The sequence below is a fragment of the Artibeus jamaicensis genome, unplaced genomic scaffold (genome assembly GCF_021234435.1).
Source record: "Artibeus jamaicensis isolate MK-2021 breed Jamaican fruit bat unplaced genomic scaffold, CSHL_Jam_final contig_391, whole genome shotgun sequence".
Classification (NCBI taxonomy): domain Eukaryota; kingdom Metazoa; phylum Chordata; class Mammalia; order Chiroptera; family Phyllostomidae; genus Artibeus; species Artibeus jamaicensis.
Window position 1 is genome coordinate 11,049,321 of NW_026521814.1, and position 20,621 is coordinate 11,069,941.

The 20,621-nt window shown below is 43.3% G+C and overlaps 1 protein-coding gene and 1 pseudogene across 2 annotated transcripts; one reads left to right on the forward strand and one right to left on the reverse strand.

Annotated features, from left to right (window-relative positions):
• Positions 1-1,265: 1,265 nt before the first annotated feature.
• Positions 1,266-14,299, forward strand: CDCA7 (cell division cycle associated 7). 2 transcript variants are annotated; one of them, XM_037151292.2, is made up of 10 exons: positions 1,266-1,415; positions 4,384-4,506; positions 4,921-5,157; positions 7,318-7,554; positions 7,860-7,937; positions 8,817-9,020; positions 11,171-11,308; positions 11,759-11,908; positions 12,345-12,481; positions 13,000-14,299. In XM_037151292.2, the coding sequence occupies exons 1-10, from the start codon at positions 1,395-1,397 to the stop codon at positions 13,028-13,030; spliced, it is 1,356 nt and encodes a 451-aa protein (XP_037007187.2). In that variant the 5' UTR covers positions 1,266-1,394; the 3' UTR covers positions 13,031-14,299. The 2 variants fall into 2 exon arrangements, with proteins under 2 accessions (XP_037007187.2, XP_037007188.2); XM_037151293.2 differs by lacking the exon at positions 4,921-5,157.
• A 4,158-nt stretch (positions 14,300-18,457) lies between these two features.
• Positions 18,458-19,388, reverse strand: LOC119053632 (deoxynucleotidyltransferase terminal-interacting protein 1-like; annotated as a pseudogene).
• Between the last annotated feature and the right edge of the window lie 1,233 nt (positions 19,389-20,621).

The window sequence follows — 20,621 nt, forward strand, 5'->3', positions numbered from 1 at the left end:
ATGTTAGTTCATTCACCATTCAGATAGTTGCTTATTTGGTTCAATAAATATCAGGGGCTCCTGCTACTGCCAGGAAATTTCACCAGACCAACAGCCTCTCCTGGCACCTACCTTAGAGACCATGAGTTCTTTGTCCCTTGCACTGTGGCATGGGGACCCTAGGCAGGTGTTTTCAGAAAGGGCGGAAGACCTGGCAACCAAGCTCTTTCCAATTCTCCCAATCCATTATTCTCGTGTATTATCACTTGTTCACAAGTTTTTGTATTAATTGCATCGGAAAAGGAACACTATGTGTTCCTGTGTACTCTTTTATTGCAAAGGAATTATTCCAGAGAAAAGTTTTGAAGGGGGAAAATGGAGTGTATTCATTTCAAGCACCTGTTTTAAATGTAAGGTTATAATTAGAGTCTTTAAAAAACAACCCAATTTATTTTACTTGTCCTTCTAAAAACTTTTTCCCTGCCCTTTACAAACATTTGTTTCACACTTTATTTTGTTTTAATGTCAGATTTGAGTAAAAGAGCACTGAAAAATAGCTCGCGTTCATTCTGAATTGAGTAATCCTAATCCTAAATTTCGATGGGAGGGTGGGAGATCTCCAAACCACATTAATACTGTCTTTAGCTTCTACCCACAACAGATTACCTCTAAAGAGGTAATTGTCCCATAGATATGTCTTAACAACAGCGCCAGGTTTCTAACTGAATCAACCTCAGGGAGGTAAAACAACTCGGCTTCCTGTACTTTGTTGTACGAAAGATCAGGATTGAATACATTTTGTTGCTTTAGATAATGGCGTGGCTACCAGATAATAAGTGCTACACCCACAGACAGTGGCTGAGCTAATAAAAGGTGGAGTTCATGCTTGATTTTTTGAAACTTATCTTTAATAATGTAAACTGCAGGTCGCAACGAAAGGCTGAATGCAGAGAGCCACAGGACCCTCGCGGTGCTTTCCATTACCCTCATTTTCACTTTTCTTCTCCTAGCCCCAGAATTCATGCAAATCAGCTTGCTAACCCCCGGGCAATACGAACCACTTTCGCGCCGTTCGTTCAGGACCGTGCAGTAACATAACAAAGGAAAACTTCTGAAATTCTAAAAACGCCACCTTTTCTGCCCGACTTTAGGGAATTCCAAGGCAATCACTTGAGCTCAGAATATTTTGGGGGTCGGTTTTACGTCTGAGGCTGAGCGGGTCGCGCGCCTAGGCAGGCCATTACCACAGCTTGCAGGACCTGCGCCACACCGCGGGAAAAGCAGGTCGGAGCCCCGCCTTTCAGGGCCAGGGTCTGCAAGCCCAGGCTGACCGAGTGCAGCTCGGTGGGATTGCGACGCGCACGGCTGCTCTGGTCACCCCTCCACAAGTTCGGGCCTGAGCCCCTGCTGCCAGCATGGATACTCGCCGCGTGCCGGTGAGGGCTTGGCGGGCAAACCCGAGGGGCGGGCATGGTGGGTGCTGGGTTGGTGGGTCGACTCCCTCCAAGTCCTAGGACTTCAGGGTTTATCAACTGGTGGCCGGCCTGGACGGCGCGCGCTTAGTCAAGCCCCGTATTTTGTGCACTTGGCATAATTCAGGGTCTGGGGGCGTGCGCCGGCGGTTTGAAGATTTGAGCGGTTTACAGGATAGTTGGCAGCACTGGGGGAAACCAAGGCCACGTGTGCTGGAGGTGCACGCGCGGACAGCAGCCCTGGCCGGTTGGCCTCCCCAATGTGTGCCTGTCTCCTTAGCGGACCCGATCCTGGCTTTTGGAACGTTGAGACTCCCTGGGAGTTTACAGCATCACCAACCCTTTACAACGTTTAGCTAAGGGAGGGTGGGCGGCCCCACCCGCGCGCACTGTGGGGACCTTAGCGAGCTCCCCCACTTGCTTTTGCCTCAGCCATGCCGCTTCTAAGCGCTCAAGTTGATGGGTTTGAAGTTTAAAGGTCCCGCAAACACTTTGGTTGAGCAAGTAGGCGGAGGTGTTTCTAGTCCCCGGCGGTGATTGAGTGCAGTTGAAGGATTTGGCGGTCCGAACTGTTTCCAGCCATTTCGCTTTTTTCCCATTCCCTTCCCCAGCCCCCATCCTTATTCTCAAAATTGCAGGATGTTGCCTGAATGGAACATTTCTTTTTTGCTCTTAACGGAAACCGGAACGTAGGGTCTGCCCCCTGAGAGGTTAGAAGGTGGGGGTTGGGTGAAAAGGAAGAGCTTGACATGCTTAAAATAAATATCTAGGGTAAGGCTCACAAGTGGGGGGGCTGGGGAGAGCTTGTTGGGGGCGTGGTTTCAGAAATCGCTGGAACTAGGCTTTGGCTTTGTGGATGAAGAAGCCGTGTGAGCCTGAGTTTGGAATCTTACGTGCCTAGGTTCAAATTTAGGCCATCGTGTGACTTCAGTTATCCATTACACCTCTCTGAACCTTAGCTTTCCCATTTGTTAAATGGGAATCATGATACATCTTTGTTGCAAGGAGTCAGTCATCATGTGAAAGTATACTTAATGCCTGGCACAAAAAGCACCTATGAAGCGCTATTAGTTATTACCTGCCTGCCAAATTTATCTCAGCCATGACTATTTGCTTTTTTGTTCTATGACGTTTCCTCCAAATATAACACTTGCCTGGTAACTTAGCTCTTGGCATGTGCTGACATGTTAAAAGCTGAGCATATGTGAATTTCCCTGACAGCTTATGTAGAATGCCTTCCTTGATCTGTCCTGGGCCTCTGCAGATAGATTTATGAGTAAGTGGTGATACTTCTCGCAGTAATACAAAAACACTTCGCTTTAGGAGATTGCAGGTTTGAGTTCTTCCAGCCCTATGATCTTGGATAATCTATTTCATCTCCCTGGAGCCTTTAGTTTCCTCATTTGGAAAATGGGGGGAGTTCTGAGATCCCTTTTATTTATTTATTTATTTATTTATTTATTTATTTATTTATTTATTTATTTATAAAAGACTTTATGAATTATTTTTGGAGAGAGGAGAAGGGATGGAGGAAGAGAGGGCCCTGGCCCTGTGCATGTGCCCTGACAGGGAATCGAACTGGCGACATTTCAGTTCACAGGCAGGTGCTCAATCCACTGAGCCATACCAGCCAGGGTCTGAGATCCTTATAATAGTTAGTATAGCTCTACCTTTTATCAAATTTTCTTGCCTTTCTGAAGAAAGGACAAAGGACATAAACTTTCTAAGATGATTGAAGAATGGAGTCTACTTATGAGCATAGAGTGGCGGTTGGGTACCATCATCATGGAAAGAATTTTATTTGTGAGAGACTGCAGTGAAATGCATAATGTTAGGTGTAGAAGGAAGGTCAAGAATGTTGTGTTCATCAGTCCCTCACAGCTTGGTGTTATTTGATGGGACCCATAGCAGTGCTTGCCCTTCAAAGTTCTCATTGTAAAGAGTCACTTCTAATTCCATAGCCATATTTAAGAAAATAAAAATATAGGAACTAATAAAACATGAAGAAATCTCACTACATTTTAAATACCAGAACCTGCTATCTTTTTTTGCATGAGGTAGATACCAGTTGCATTTTCTGATGAGCAGTGCCAGGCTATAAAGTGTTTATGTATGAAAGAAGTATTTTCATATCTACATGTAATTTGTGCCCCATGAAAGTACTTCTAAAATCTTAAGACTTGTATAGCAAGGGGACTGCGTAAGAGCTGAAAGTTGGACCAGACTAATGCAGTGCTGGTGTAGAATCAGGCATTCTACCTGGGTTTGGAGTGCTGTTTGACCTTTAACTTGGCTCCTTGTCCATTGGTTCACTGGGTTGATATAAATGAATTATAAAGACCTGGACTGAAATCACTCTACTGCCCCAACCTTGAATGGAACAAGGCCTATTTTAAAGCCTGCCATCTTGAAGTAGAGGTACTGTCCCGCTGTTTTTGTCCTTTAGGAGCTTAGCAACCCGGTATATAGCCTAAAGCTTACATTAAAAAAAAACAAAACAAAACAAAAAAAAACCCTCATTAACTTGATTTTGGCTGAGAGAGAGAGAAATCATTCCACCATTTTGTACTTTAGAAGTACAGTCTAATTTTTTTTGAAAGGCCAGATTTGAGGAGTTTGGCATTAAACTGTAATGCTAAGAGCAGTATAATGCTAAGAGCTTGGGGACTCTTCAGGTGGGTACAGGGGTAGCTCTACAGATGTTTGAGTAAATTGATAAATATTACAGTTTTCCTTCAAAGGGATCCCTTTTTAGGATTGTACCTAGTTTTGAAAAAAATTTTTGTAGCAGTTGCAAATTCCCCCTTTTCTATATAGGGCATAAGAAATGGACATATCTGTGCAGTTTGAACTTACTAAACTAAAAACTGGTGTCCTTAGTTAGATACTATAGTGAGCATCCACTTAATAGCATTGCCATTTCCATTTGCAGCAAAGGGGTCGCAGAGTAAAGAACTTCAAGAAATTCAGCTATGTGAAGTTGATTTCCATGGAAACCTTGTCATCCTCTGATGACAGTTGTGACAGCTTCGCTTCTGATAATTTTGCAAACACGGTAAGTGCTGCCTGAGAATAAACAGAATTGAGTCTGCAGCGCTCAAAATGCCCCAAATGCTTTGTGCGTGATTAAAACTGCTTGCTTTTTGCCTACATTTCTATACAGCCGTTATGAAAATACAGTATGCACTGTAATTTCATTTCACTTTTTGCTGTGGTTCTAGGTAGTAATTGTTGGAGGTAGATTAGCTACTTATTCTATCCTTTTGAAATGTCGCCTAACCTAACATGCTTGATGATTTGCCATAACAACTCAGAAATCATTTGTAAACCTCTGAACCATTTTTCTTTGTAACAAAAGCTATTCTCTTGTAGTGCACTTGTGAACGTGATTTGCTCTGCACGGTTTATGAAAAATTGGTTCTTGGAAAAGGGGGAAATGCACAACCACATTTATTTATTTATTTTACAGAAACCTAAATTCAGGTCAGATATCAGTGAAGAACTGGCAAATGTTTTTTATGAGGACTCTGATAATGAATCTTTCTGCGGCTTTTCAGAAAGTGAGGTGCAAGATGTATTAGACCATTGTGGATTTTTACAGAAACCAAGGCCAGATGTCACTAACGAACTGGCCAATATTTTTCACGCCGACTCTGACGATGAATCATTTTGCGGTTTCTCAGAGAGTGAGATACAAGATGGAATGGTGAGTTTGAAAATTTCACCAATATCAAGAAGGAAAGTATATTTTGAGGCATGACATTCTTGCTTTAATAAAGCTCTTTTTTCTTGTAATTTTCATTTTAGTCATGCCAGAGATTTTGTGGATCTTTTTAAAATTAAAGAGTATTTATGTCTTAAAGCAATTTTTACTAAAGTAGTCCTACTTGTAAAGCCTGAACATTTCATAGGCTCTGAAAATCTTGGAAACTGGTAAGATAAAATTGGCCAACCTCCAGGTTTCCATTACAGAAATTCAGAAGAAGCAATGTGTCCTCCAGATGAGTTATATTTGCATTTAAGTCCCAGTACACTGCTGGCATAGACCAGGCCTTTGGTAAATGTTCCCACGTGGACCTGTGCATTTGGAAAACTCATGATAACGCATGTGCAGGACTTGATTGCAGATAATGAGAATTAGGGCTCTTCCTGCTTCCACCTTTGCTCCTGGGTCTTGCTTTTTCTGTGCACACTGCTCTATCTTTGTAACCTCTCCTGCTCAGGCCACTGCTGCTGCTGCTGCACCACCTCAGTCCCACACTGTTCCTGAACATACTGTTTAGTTCTGCAGATGTTTTCTGGTTAGCAAGACTTTCTTGACAAAGGAAGCAGTGTGTTGATTTGCAGTCAGGTGCATGCTCTTAGGCTCAGTGTGGTCTGACTGCCTGGGACCACACTTGAGCGACACTGATAACAAGTGAGTGCCCGGCCGGGGAATGTGTTTATCTCTATCTAACTTCATGGTAATGTAATAATATTTCCTGTGATACGTAATGTTGGTCTAAATCAGTGCATGTTGGAGCTATTTCAAGGGCCGGCCTGAAAATCTGGATGTGACCCAAACATTGTGTACAGCCTGAATCACTTCTGGGCATTGTTTCAGTTCTTTGTAGATGCTAATTGTTGTAATCAATAAAATGCCAATCAATTAAAAAAAGTCTTCAGAACTCATGAAAATGTTTTGTTATTTTGTAGTCTCTCAATCCATGTATACTGAAAGTATATGAAGAATAGTAAAACCTTGTGGGGATTTTAGACAATTTTGAATTTAAAAATGGGTCTTGCCTCTCTGGGACTTTATGGGGGGTATTTTTTCTTGTTTCATATTTATTTTTTTCTCAACCATCACCACAATCCACTTTAGGGTATTTTCATTACCCCAAAATGAAACTATTCTGTACCCTCTCCCAATACGTTTAGCCCCTGGCAACCACCGGCATGTTTTCTGTCATTACAGACGGGTACTTTTGTTCTGGACATTCCGTATCATTGTACCATACAATATGCGGTCCCTTTTCACTGGTGTGTTTTACTTAGGTTCTTACGTTTCGTGGCATGTGCCAGTACTTCTTACCTTTTCACTGCTGAATAATATTACTCTGTGTTAGTGGACTACATTTTACTTGCCCGTTCATCAGCTGATGAGTGTGGGCGCTGTTTCTGCCTTTTGGCCCATCATGGATAAAGCCATTGTGTCCACTCATGTACAAGTTTTTGTTTGAACATAAACTTTTTAAAAAGTTTTTAAAATGTTTTATTTATTTATTTTTAGAGAAAAGGGAAGGGAGGGAGAAAGAGGGAGAGAAACATCAATGTGCGGTTGCCTCTCACGCGGCCCACACTGGGGACCTGGCCCGCAACCTAGGCATGTGCCCTGATTGGGAATTGAACGGGCAACCTTTTCGTTCACAGGCCAGTCAGTGCTCAATCCGCTGAGCCACACCAGCCAGGGCAAGGCATCTTTAATATAGTTTAATATTGCCATAAGCACTGAAACCATGTTGATGGAAGAATGTTCTTGTAGGAATTCTTTTAAAATACATAAAGACCTATTTTTAAATTAAAAAGAGAGTTGAAATTCTCACATTTTAAACAAATGCTCAACCATTGGCCTAGGGGCTATGAAGAAGCTTTTAACAGTGTGTCCCAGATAGGCTACCTGAGTTAAATTACACTCAGATCATTGTATGTATTTGTAACTCCTGATTTTGTTACCCAGAGCTATCAATTAAAATTTACAATTAAAGTGGTCAATTAAAATGTGTTTGATGCAAATATCTTTTGTTCAAAGGGGATTTTGTAATCATTGCTGGTGTAGCCTGCTTCACAGACAGTCCTTAACTCCTCAATTGTTCTGATTAACTAGAGGTCACAGTCAGACCCTGCAGGCTGCAGGACCCGCAGTCAGTGCGGGCGGTCTGGACCTCTCCGGGTGGCCATGGCGTTTCCGGCTCGAAGGACCAGGGCGGCAGCCACCAAAAGCGCAGCAGCCCCTGAACCTGCAGAGAAATCTGTGACTGATCCCAATTCTGATTCAGAAGATGAAAGTGGAATGAATTTTTTGGAGAAAAGGGCTTTAAATATAAAGCAAAACAAAGCAATGGTAGGTATCTGACTTGGATCGTGTTAGAATGAACTCTTCCCAGCTTTTTTCTCTAAGCCATTTGTTGCTTCTCAGTGTCAAGAATTGTTTTCTGTGTAGCTATAAAGTCTTTACAAGATGTGTTTTAAAATGTGCTTCTTCCCCTAAACTGACTTTTCTTTTTAAAAAAAATCTGTTAAAGTCTTGGTAATTGTGTCGGGGAGATCGGAAACTCTTTGCGATGTACTACAGCAATTTCCAGAAGTTGCTCCTTTTCAGCAATTATTCTAAACCAATCATTTCTGCTTCACTTCCTTCCTCTTTAGCTTGCAAAACTAATGTCGGAATTAGAAAGTTTTCCGGGCTCGTTCCCTGGACGGCATTCCTTCCCAGGCCCCAGTTCCGTAAGTGCAAATCCTTGCTCGTCCATTAGTAATATTTTGGGCAGGTGTAAAGATTTGTTATGACATTTGAGAAAATCCAGGCTCCTTATTTCGCGTGGTCTTGTAGACACAGAGGAACTAGAGGAAACCTTCGGGTGGACCTTTGTGAGCTTCTCCTTGTGTCCTGGGGAAGGTGTGGCTTCCCTGAGCTCAACCCCCTGTTTTGATCAGTTATTTCTCTTTCTAACTAGACTGAACCTCTTAAGGGCAAGGAATAAAGATAGGGAAAAATTTTTTTCTGTATTCCCAGCATTAGCACATTGCTTTTTCATGGTAGATGCATACTTATAGATGTTTTTAAAATCTGAGAAGGAAAAAAAAGATTTTTTAACCACATCATAGCCTAATCCATGTATGTGATTATATTCTGAGGAACTAAGCTGATGCAACTCAGGGAGTTTGATGTGTCTGCTGTGGTACAAAAGCCAAGACCTTCTTCCCCATCCCTCCTTGAGGAGATGAAAGGGAAGAAGTGAGCAAGGAGTGGAAGAAGGAAAGCCATACATACATTTCTCTCGTGTGCAATGTAGAAACAGTGAGTATGTGCCAGGGCTTGAGGTGTCGTAGAAAAAGGTTGTTGTGGAAAACGAGATTTGTTCTTACACCTTTACTATGCAGATTAATGAGTAAATTACTTCTCAGTTTGAGACAAACTGGGCTTGGTGTCACAAAAGCAAAAGTACAATGGCTATATCGTTTTGGGGGGCTCGTTTTCTATGCATTATAGAAAGCACAGAGAAGATTACAACTGGAGCTCTGCTTTTACTTGAAAACATACGGAAGGAGCAGGTGCCACTTTTCTTCATTTTGGCATAAATGTGTGATGTGTGTTTTGTTTAGCGGTCGAAGACACCCCGAAGGCGTACATTCCAGGGTGTTACTCTTAGGAGAAACCCTGATCGGAGAGGGCGTCCTCTTACCAGGTCAAGGTCCCGGATCCTTGGGTCCCTTAGCACTCTACCCACAGAGGAGGAGGAGGAGGAAGAGGAGGAGGACAAGTACATGTTGGTGAGAAAGAGGAAAACCACGGACGGCTACATGAACGTGAGTTCTGCACGTTTGTGCTGGCTCTTCCGTTTTTCACCTCCTGGGGGCTGTGTCAGATATACAACCCCGGTGCGCACATAGCCTCAACTCCAGGCGATTCGCTGTAAACATTCTTCTCAGCCCATTCAGAATTGTTCATGTCACACCAACTTATCTGATGATTTTTAAAAAGTTTTTCTATCCTCACCCAAAGACATCTTTTCACTGCTGTTTTAGAGAGAGGAAGGGAGAGAGAGAGAGAGACATCAGTATGAGAGAGAAGACACTGATTGGTTGCCTCCCATAGGTGCCGGGACTGGGGATCGAACCCATAATCCCTTGGCCACGGGATGATATTCCAGCTGACTGAGCCACAGTGGCCAGGGCTTGATGGTTGTTGTTGTTTTTGTTTTGTTTTTTTAATGTCATCAGTAACAATGTAACCTTTTCAAGAAACCTCAAATGACTGAGTAAAAACAAAAACATTTTATAAACTGAAGATAATGAGACCTTTCCACAGAGTTTTCCTTACTCCTTCAACACGGCATTCTCCCAAGTCTTAAATAATTTTTACTTTTAACTCTCTGTGGAATTTAACGTCTGATGTTGGTTAAAATTAATAGACTTGGTGCCCCCAGTATGAACTTTCTTGTGTTGTTCATTCAGAGAGTAATTAAACTTACCATCTTAACTACCTTTGTAATGCTTCTGTCCAGTAGGAGTTCTGTGGGATGTATATCCAGGTCATTGCTAAAGGTCTTGACACATTCCTATGGTTTCCATCTGACATGAATTCTGTCGTGACCACAAGGTTGTACCTTTTTGATAAAGTTGGTCACACTCAGCGCCTTTGTAAAGTTTCTCCCGAGTAAGGATTCTGTTATGTCCCATGAGGCATATACTTTGGACCAGCCTCGCCATTTGAGTATATTCTCTGTCAAAGATGTATATTCTGATACCAAGTGAGGTATGAGCCCTTGAACAGGCTCTGCCACATACATGAGTTGTATTGGGCTGGTCAAAAAGTTTGTGTGTTTTTTTCTGTCAGATGGCTCTAGTAGTGCTTAGTTGTCTTTAACTTCATTCAAAACAATTTGTTTGTATGCTGACAGTTGTCCTACCACCATGCGTTAACGAGAACCTTACCAAAATTGGTGAATCTTTGTGTAGCCATTTTAATAATGAAGATGGAAGAAAATAAGCAACATTTTTGGCGTATTATGGTTTATTATTGCAAGAAAGGTGAAACCACAACTGAAACACAAAAAAGATTTGTGCTGTGTGTAGAGAGGGTGCTGTGACTGATCGAACATGTCAAAAGTGGGTTGTGACGTTTCATGATGGAGATTTCTCGCTGGATGATACGCCACAGTCGGGTGGACCAGCTGAAGTTGATAGGGGTCAAACTGAGACATTAATTGAGAATAATCAACATTATACCACATGGGAGATGGCCAACATACTCGAAATTCCAAATCAGTAGTTATTGGTGACAATGAAAAACGTGTCTTTTATTTTAGGAAAAAAGCCATATGGACTTTTTTGCCAATCTAATACATGGCCTTACTCCACGATAGAGTCTTTGTTTGCTGAGTAAGGGCTTGAGCACTTGAGTAAGTTTTGTCTCCATCATATGTGTAAGGTTTCTTTCTGTTTGAATTCTCTGATGAGCCCCAAAGCTTGAGCTTTGAATGAAAGCATTGTCCTGTAAAGGAGGTGTGTGACGCTTCTGTTCAGTGCTCTGGTGCTCAGTAAGCCTTGCAAGTTGGGTACGAGCTTTGATGCATACACTGCATTTGTAAGGTTTTTCTCCACTACAGAATATCTCATGTCCAGTGAGATTGGAACTCTGTCTAAAGATTTTACCACACTCACTACCTTTTTAAGTTTTCTCCTATGTATGATTCTCTTGTGCCTCCAAGTTGTGAATGTCTGGAATATTTGATGGATTTTGTTAGCAGAAGAGGAAGTCAAAGTTTTCTTTTTTGTTGGTTTGTCGTGGTTGGAGGAGTCATTTCTATGTTAGTGTCTTGTAAACTTTGGACCTGCCTCCTCTCCATAAGAAAGATTTCCAGGTTGAATTCTCTGGAGGAATCACACAGCAGGCGTGTGAGAATCAGCGCGGGGGAGGGCCAGCGAGAACATATTCCGCGCTTGTGCTTTCGCAGGAAGAGGATGTGCGCAGGGGTCGCCGTCCTGGGTCCATGACCCTGCCGCACGTAATTCGCCCGGTGGAGGAAATCACAGAGGAGGAGCTGGACAACATTTGCAACAATTCTCGAGAGAAGATATATAGCCGCTCGCTGGTAAAAGCCTCTGCCTTGTGTCTGATGATGTGAAGGTCTGTGACAAAGGAAGGGTGGCTTCTGTCCTTAGAGACTGGCTGACGATCTAAACGGGTCTTCTGACATGTTAAGTCTTTCCTCTTAATTTGAAATTGATTCATGCAGCGTATGTTTACTGTGTGTCTGTTGCGTGTCTGTGTAGATGGGTGCTGGGGACATGGTGGTGTGCTGAAGATAAAGGACCCGGGGCCAGGGTTTTGCGTGGTAAGATCTGTACTGGAAGAAAGGTAGTTTTGGTGATACTGAGTCTGGCAGTCAGATGAAACCACCAGCCTGTGATGCTTTTTATGCCCTAGCATGTACATGTATGTGTAAGATATGAAATAAGATTACACAGACTGTATCCATAAAGGACATTCTTTAAATATGCCATTTGTCTTTACAAAAAGCCATGGTGGTTTTTATTTGTAGGGGTCTACCTGTCATCAGTGCCGCCAGAAAACCATTGATACCAAAACGAACTGCAGAAACCCAGAGTGCTGGGGCGTCCGAGGGCAGTTCTGCGGTCCCTGCCTTCGAAACCGTTACGGAGAAGAGGTCAAGGATGCTCTGCTGGACCCAGTAGGTGCCTTGAAGGGGTGGTTCTATGGGCTTGAAGGTCAGGCACCAGCTGATGGGGCCAGAAAGATGTCATCTGTGAAAGGGTTGAGCCCTTAGTGACGTGGCGCTTTCATTCCCTGAAAAGCAGGTGAATTCATAATATTGGTGCTGGGAGGTGTGAACCCCTTCCACAGTGTTTGGTACCTTTACCATTCAGGGGAATCAGAGTCATTGTTCAGTCTGATAATTGCCGTGAGACTTTCTGTGCTGGATTTCCCAAGGGAACGTAAGGCATAACTAGTGGACATGAACCACGTTAAGATTTTTTTAATTAAAAAATAAAGATTTAAAAGCAATTGATGATACCCATCTTAGAGTTGAAGCAGGAGCAGGTAAGGAAGAGGGAAAGGGAGGGAGTGGATTTGACTTCATTGTGCCTTTCCACATTCCCCTTTAGAACTGGCACTGCCCGCCTTGTCGAAGAATCTGCAACTGCAGTTTCTGCCGTCAGCGGGATGGGCGGTGCGCGACGGGGGTCCTCGTGTACTTGGCCAAGTACCATGGCTTTGGGAACGTGCATGCCTACCTGAAAAGGTAATGGTGGGTTTTTCTCTTTTCCACACTCAAGTCTCACGTTCATTTATGCGTCTTATTAAAAGGATGGTAGAAGTCGGAGTAGTGGTTGTCTCTGGGTAGAGGTGCAGGTTTTGACTGGAAAGGGGTCGGTACATGGAGAGTCTTTTGCTGGAAACATTTTACATGCTCATCTGGGTGGTGGTGACCTTTGTGTGTGTGGGTGTATAAAAATTCAAGTTGTACACTTGGTGTGTTATTTTAAAATGTGTCATAACTCGATAAAAACTGTTTTTTGAGAGAGAAAGAGAGAAGCATCAGTTTGTCGTTCCCCTAATTTATGCACTTACTGATTGATTCTTGTATGTGCCCCAACCGGGAATCAAACCTGCAACCTCGGTGTATTGGGAGGATGCTGTAATCAACTGAGCTACCTGACCAGGGCAATGAAACAATTTTTTAAAGAATGAATTAGGCTTTCAAAAGAGACTTCTTAGTTTGAAAATGCTAGCCTGACACATTCCTTTTTCTTTTTTCAGCTTGAAGCATGAGTTTGAGATGCAAGCATGATGCTTGGAAGATCTGCTGCCTGCCTGCCACCACGCCAGTCTTCCTTGTTAGTTTCCAATTTCGTCCTGTGGTGGAAACCTGCGTTAAGAATGCTGATGATCAGTCTGCTTTATGGGAAACTCAGATCAAGTTAATCTCATTAGACGAGTTTCCAAGCATCCCAGAGGTGTATTGCTAGCTACGCTTTGCCCTCTTGCCGTTTCTCCTTTGCTTTTCCCTGCCCCTCATCCCAACCTATCTCCCTCTTTTTACAAGGGGGTCTCTCTTCTCCATCTAGTTTCTGAATTCTTTTTAAATGACAGCCTCGTGAAAGCATGTTTGATTTAATTGGTGTTGAAATAGCCCTGGAATTCACCCATAAAACCAAGCACTTAGAGATGCAGTAGTGGCGTTAACTAAATACATCTATTGAGACCAGCCCTCTAACTGGTCTCTGCAAAAACAGTGGGCACAGTTGTCACACTGCTTGACATTTTTCACAGACTCGAGATGGAAAGGTCTTAAAGCCATGTAGAAAGATGAGGTAATTGTTGGAAAATGGGGCGTGTGGATTCGGACACCTGTCGTGAGAATATTCCATGTCTTGTGTTTATTGCACAAGTTGTTGCAGATTTAGTTGCTGATTTTTCCCACCGTGTGGTTGGGTGGTGCATTGGGCTCCCCCCATCACAACCCGCAGGATTGTGGGCAGCACTGCACTTGGCAGTCAGCAGAGAAGAGACATCCGAGGGAGTCGGGATGGCGAGGCTTCAGAAATGGGCAGGTCCGAATTCACAGTATAAAACCTCAGTGTAATGGTAGTTTGCCAGGTTTATTTCTGTTCATAAATGTAAGGTATTAAAAACAAATTCTTGATCATTTTGCATGGAAAATTGATACCAATATTAACCTACAATTTGCAGTTTTCTTCTCATTGAGAAAATAAGCTGGGCAGGAGTTGGTGTTCAGGTTTTAAGCACTTTTAGAACAATAAGTGCCTTTTTGGAGATGGGTGACTTTCCAGTTTGTTAACTTGACATCTCTGCCACTTTAAGTTTCTGGGCAGATTGTGTGTGTTGTTTTCCCCTCCCCCACCCTTTGCATTAATCATAAAGTGGCTAACGGAGTCGTAGGTGTTTGTCCATTTTACTTTGCATGTGCAGCTTGTTGCTCATCCTATTCAGTGTTAGATGCAGATTGGACCTTGGATCAATAAATGTAAATAGAGCTTTTGATCTGTAATGCTTTTTACACAAAGTTTTTATTTTGATAATAAAACCTTTGGTTCTAGATTGTCTTTTAAATCTTTAATGCTCCATCTTACTGTACTCAATTCTGATTTTTCTCATATTTAAACAGCAGATCATTTCTGCCTTTCCTGGAGTCTCCCTTTTGTGTTAAGTTTCCAAAGACCAAAAGAAGGTCAAAGACCAGCTCTTTTGAACAGGGCCAAGCTCCGCTATATGGTGGCAATGATCAGAAAATCAACCAAGACAGCCAGGTCACTGATGGAAAATACTATGTTCCCATGAAGTTTTGCAGTGTGTCCTTTAGCATTTGCCAACCGTAGAACTAATGGCAAATTCACCATACCTGGCTTGCATTGATCAACCATTCAAATATTTATTAAAGGCACACTGTTCTTTGAAGCTGGTTTCAGGACTGAGAAGACCAAGGTGTGGTCTGAAAGCTCTCAACCCAGTTCTTTAGAACAGGGTGGGCAAACTGCAGCCTATTGCATGTGGCACGTGAACTAAGTATGTTGTCTTTTTTATGCTTTTGGAGGGTTGTAAAAAAATGTGACAGGCAGTATGGCCTGTTCCAGAGTTACAGGAGAAACCCTGCTTACCCGATACAGTCATTTGAAGTTTCATGTTCTATACCGATCTAAAAGAAATGGGTATCTTCATAAACTGGAATCATAACTAAAATTTTTAGGTATATAATTGGGAAGCTTAAGTCTGTAGGATTATTCAAAATTGGTGGTGGTTTGGAACATAGTTGGAGGTACCATATTTTGCTACTGAAACTAATAGTGGTTTTCGTTAGAAATACTGATTAGTAACAGTCGACTCCCAGGGCCTTCACTCTTACAGGGTTTTCAGTCTAGTAACATAAATCTACAAACAGCCTGAGTAGACATGACGAGAGGGGAAGCAATTGGGACTTTCTCATTGCCCAGCATTTTCTAGCATTGATGGGCCCATGGATTTTGTGATGACTCCCAGCTGCGGAGGAAACCGCAGCTCGGTTGCTCAGTCCCAGCCTTGACCGTGGGAGCCCCTTGCTTTCCTCCACACCCCATTGCAGAGCTCCACACACCGACCTCAACCTTGGAGTTGAGAGAGCTGGGAAGTTCTGGCGGTTAGATGTGAGAAGTTTATGTCATGGTGGTCACGCTCCAAACGACCATCAGTTGCCTTTGTACTTGTCTCCGCCTGGATTCTCTGAGGTTGATACGCTGTCTACTTTTATTGCCATTATTATGGGGTTGAGAATAGAAACTATAATGGACTTTGGTAATTTCATAATGAAGAGGGGAAAAGGCAGTAGAGGGTGCTGTAAGACGGGTGTGTGTTTTTGTTTTTGAATTTTTTAATCTTTATTGTATTTTTTCCCCATTACCGTTTAATTCTCCCAGCAGTCACCACACTTGGCCCTGTCCAGTGTGTTTTATTTTTGGAACAAAGGAGAGGGAGCTCCTGATGGCTCCAGGTCAGGTAGAAAGCTGGGCTGCTTGCAGACCAGAGGAATGCAGGAGGAGTTGGGTACCTTGCAGCTGGGCTGGAGAGTTACATTTTGAAAGTGACAGCAGCTGTTCTATTAATGTTAACCACACATTTCTGGGATAAGGTCTCAAAGATGAAATAAATCTGAAGGTACAACTGTCAGGTGTTATATTGAGTGGCAGAGATAAACTGATGTGTTACGGTTTTATTAGGTTTTTGTTTTTTTGAACTAACCAGAATTTGTCTGCCATACGAGTCAGGAACGCAGAGGAGGGGGTGAGTCAGGCTCTGTGAGTGAGAATATGGGCAGTGTGGGTGTGGAGCAAGCCTGGCTGGGGAGCTTCTGTAGAAACCCTGTTGAGCAAGGAGGCGGGCAGGGCTGGGAGGGGCCAACGGCTGTGTGGTCAGGAGGGGCTGCGGCTGGGCGATAGGAAACCAGGGTATTGGATAATCAGCATAGATGCTGGAAACTCCTCAGGCTTTTTAACTTGGGCAGGAAACTGGGTAGGAGAAGACTCCTTAGATTAACTACAAAATTGGGGACGGAGAGGGGAGGCTAAGAGGAGGGCAAGATCTTCAAAGGTAGTGTTGCTGTGAGTGAATGGAGGAGGGTCTAAACCTCAGAGTGACACTGGGTGCTGCGGATCGTTGCTTGGGGACGTGTACGGAATGGGTTGGTTGCAGAGAAATTGACATGTCCCAGGTAAGGACTTTATCCATGATGACATGGAGATGACGCAAGACTTGCTTGACGGAAAAAGTGAAAAACAAAGGAGACACCATTTAAGGCTAAAAGTCTCTAGCATTTGGGTTTTATCAACCTCCCCTGCATTTTAATTTACGTGGTAGCATTTATATTATATCTACAATGAATAAATACTTTATAAAAAGATTTTATTTATTTCTTTTAGAGGGGAAGGGAGGAAGAAACAGAAACTTTATTGTGTAGTTGTCCCTCACGTGCCCCCAGCTGAGGTCCTGGCCCACAACCCAAGCATGTTTCCTGACTGGGGAATCGAACCAGCGATCTGTTGGTTCTCAGGCCTGCACTCAATCTACTGAGCTACACCAGCCAGGGCATAATGTTCAACTTCTTTAGCATAAAGAACGTCAAAACACTAAATGGCTATATGGTATTTGTTTATGTGGGCAGTTCATACTTAAACAATTTCCAATGTTGGGGTATCTGGATTGTTAACAGTCTCTTTTATGAGTAATGCTGTAATTAGTATTGTGCCTAAATCTTGGGTTAAAGTAGATTTCCAGAAAGTGCAGTAACTCTTACTTACAGGGATGGAGGAAGGTAAGAGGCTGGGATTTTGCAGAATGTGAGCTTGGTCTGTAGGCCTAAGCTGCCCAGAGTTCTAGGTGAAGTTGGCTGCAGCCCAAGGATGGAGGGAGAGGAGAAGCTACTTAACTAGAAGCTAGGATGGTAGGCATGTCTCACTGTAGGTGGGCTCATCCTGTAAGATTACACATGGCATAGCTGGCCAAACAAGAAACATCGTTTTATGTAATCCTGATTACAAATTTGTTGGAAGTTCATTGTCAGATGAAAGTACCTGCTGATAATGCGTGATTGCCACAGTGCTCAATCCAACATTATAAATATTTGACAAAGAAGGGAATCGAGTTAGTTGGGCACCTCCTACACACCAGGCACAGTGAGTGTTAGTCCTTCACAGCAGGGGTTTGAGAGACAAGGCGACTCAATGAGGTTAAGTAAGTTCTGAGGACTCGAGCCAGCCCATCTAGCCTGAGAAGAGACATAGAGCCAAACACTCTTCTGAGGATTTTTTTCAATCTATTAACTTGGAAAGATAGAGAAAGTTCAATTTGTCGTTCCGCTTATTTATTATGCATTCATTGGTTGCTTCTTGCAGTGCCGTGACTGAGGATTGAACCTGCAGCCTGGACGTATTGGGATGATGCTCTAACCAACTGAGCTACCCAGCCAGGGCCTTCTTCTAAGGTATTCTGGTAGATTTGGCTGCATACCTTGATCATGACACATGTATCTGTCACTCATAGTTTATTTTACCTTTTTTTTTCCCTCATTAGACCATGAAGTCCTTGAAAGCAAGACTATCTTTGATCCAAATACTCTTATGTAGCGGATACTCAACAAATGCTTATTAAATATTTAGCAAAAGACAAGTTGATTGTCCTGGGTAGGAAAGTTCCTGGGACTTGGGTAGAGAACTAACACGGTGGAGGAGAGATAATGGTAGATTCCCAACTCTGAAGATACTGATTCATGTGGCGTAAGCCTGTCTTTGTGATCTAATGCCTAGCCAGCTATGAAGCTGCCATGGTCAATTCCTTAAAAATGTATTTCTAATGTCTTTTTCAACAGGAAAATACAATTTAGCTCATCATACTAACTATAAAGGAATACCTCTATTCTCATTTATATTATTGAGCTAGAAAGGAGCTACACAAAGATAATTTTACATGTAGTAGCTCCAAGCATTACCCATTTGTTGGGGGGAAACTTTGGTGACCAAAATTTAGTGTATAGAATATTAAAAAAACCACTTTTGTTACAAACGAATTACTTCTTACTCTAATAACTTTACAAATATAGAACCACATGGCATTCTGATGGCGCTCTTCAGTGAGTCGCTACAAACTAGCCCAAGCACAGCTCTGTCAGCCACCCAGGAGCAGTCTCGGGTGGCCTCTGCCGTGTGGGGAAGAGGGTCTTGGGGGAGGGCTGCTAAGTGTAGCTAGGGGACCCGGCTTCAACAGCACGATGCTCATTTTCTCCATTGTGCCTCCATGTGCTTTTGCATTTTCTCAACCATCCAGCTGGGTAGGAAGGAGGATTTCAGCTCCTCTAACTTCAGGTCCAGGCATCCTCTGAAGTCATTCTTGGCAGCAAGGTCCCGGATGTCCTCCTCAATGAGGAGGTAGCCCATCTTCCCCTGTTGACGGCCTGTGATGCTGCCTGGCCAGCCAGTCTTGTCCTGGGGATCAGCTGCATAGTTGAAGAGGTATGGGTGCTTGATGTAGATTCTCCACCCCAGGGGGGATCCCAGCACAAAGGTGGTCGATTCGCGCAGCTGAGCCAGGTCCCACCTGGGACCTTCTCGGTGGATTGGTTTCCAGGATTTTGGTTTCCACGCCACGCCGGTGGCTGCCCTGTCATTTGACATGATATGTCCAGGAGGCTGTCCCTTTCTCATTTTGGGCATTGGGCTTCTTGGGTGGGCGTGTTCTTCTTCTGCCTGCCTGTCACACTTTGTCCCCAGAAGCTTGTGGGTCAGTCTGGGTATAACTTTTTCTCCATCTGGAAAAGTAGGTGAGACTGCTCGAGGCAGCTCCAACAGGCCTCCTGGATTAGCGCCTCTGTGTCCGCATCTTCCCCGGGGTTGTCTTGCTCATCCTGTGCTGCCTTCTGGAAGAACTTCAGGTACTTGTTGGGGACAGTCAGGATGTCCTTGTTGATGGTAGGCTGCAGCACAGTTCAGGAGAGGTCCATGGAAACAGCAGGATCTATGAAACTCATTGCCATCTGTGAACAGTGGCCCCGTTGCTGCACCTGCCAGTGCTTTATGTTATGTTCCAAGGGCTCCTAGCTCTCAGGAACCCTTGATCTCTGCCCAGCTGGGTCCCCGCGTCTGCTCAGCGTTGCCAGTGGCCCCCATGGTGCCCCTGACCCTCACAACTCCAGCCTGACGCTGCCACCCAATGGAAAATGACCTCAGGAGAGTTTTTTTAAAAGAGAAAAGCCTCCCACGTCCTCACCTCCCACCCCAGCCATGTGCCAATTACCAGCTTCAGCAGTGACCAATGCGTGGTTTGTCTCGTTTCACCCACACTCCTTCACTCCCCAACACACTATGTTATTTTGAAGAAAATCCCAGACATGACATTCATACCACTTCAGTATTTCTGGAAAATGATGACTCTTTCAAAAACCACAATCAAAATATCATTATTCCACCTACTGAAATTAACAAAAGCTCCCTAATATTAAATATTTAGTCACTATTCAAATTTTCACTATCCTACCCTCCTCCTCCCTCTCTATTCATATAGTTGCTTTATTTGAATTCAGGAATCTCAGTTTTCCTTCCTTCCTAAATCCTTCCCTCCCTCCCTCCCTTCCTTCCTTCTTCCTTTTCTGTCTTTTTTGGTTGTTGTTCAAGTACAGTTGTCTCCATTTTCACCCCACCATGTCCCCCTGCCCCGCCCATCCCTGCCTTGAACCTACCCCCTTTAGCTTTGTCCATGTGTCCTTTATATGTATTTCTTGATGGCCCTTCCCCTATTAGCCCTCTCCCTGCTCCTTTCTGTTTACTGTCAGTTTGCTCTTTATTTCAATGTCTCTGTGTATTTTGCTTGCTTGCTTGTTTTGATTAGGTTCCACTTATAGATGAGATCATATGGTATTTGTCTTTCACCACCTGACTTATTTCACTTAGCATAATGCTTTCCATATCCATCCAAGCTGTCATGAAGGGTAGGAGCTTTTTTTTTCTTTCTGCTGCATAGTATTCCATTGTGTAAATGTACCATAGTTTTATGATCCATTCATTTACTGATGGGCTTTTTTTACTTCTTTCTTGCTTCAAATTTAATTAATTAGTTTTCACTCCTTTCTCCCACACCCCCTGCTCCTTGAAGTTTATCTGTTGAAAAACCAGTACAGTTTCCCACATTTTATGAATTGCAACTCCATGGTGTCATTTAGATCTGGAAGCTCCATCTGATTCAGAAGCAGCAACAACCCTCTATCCATAGTGCTGTGTGCTGCCATCAGAAGACTCCTACTGTTCTCTTCGCCCCGTTTGTATTTCTAGTGGCCATTGGTGAACGTTTCCTGAAAATTCTTTCCTTCTTAATCAGCTAGAAACTTTCCTATAGCAACTATTTAA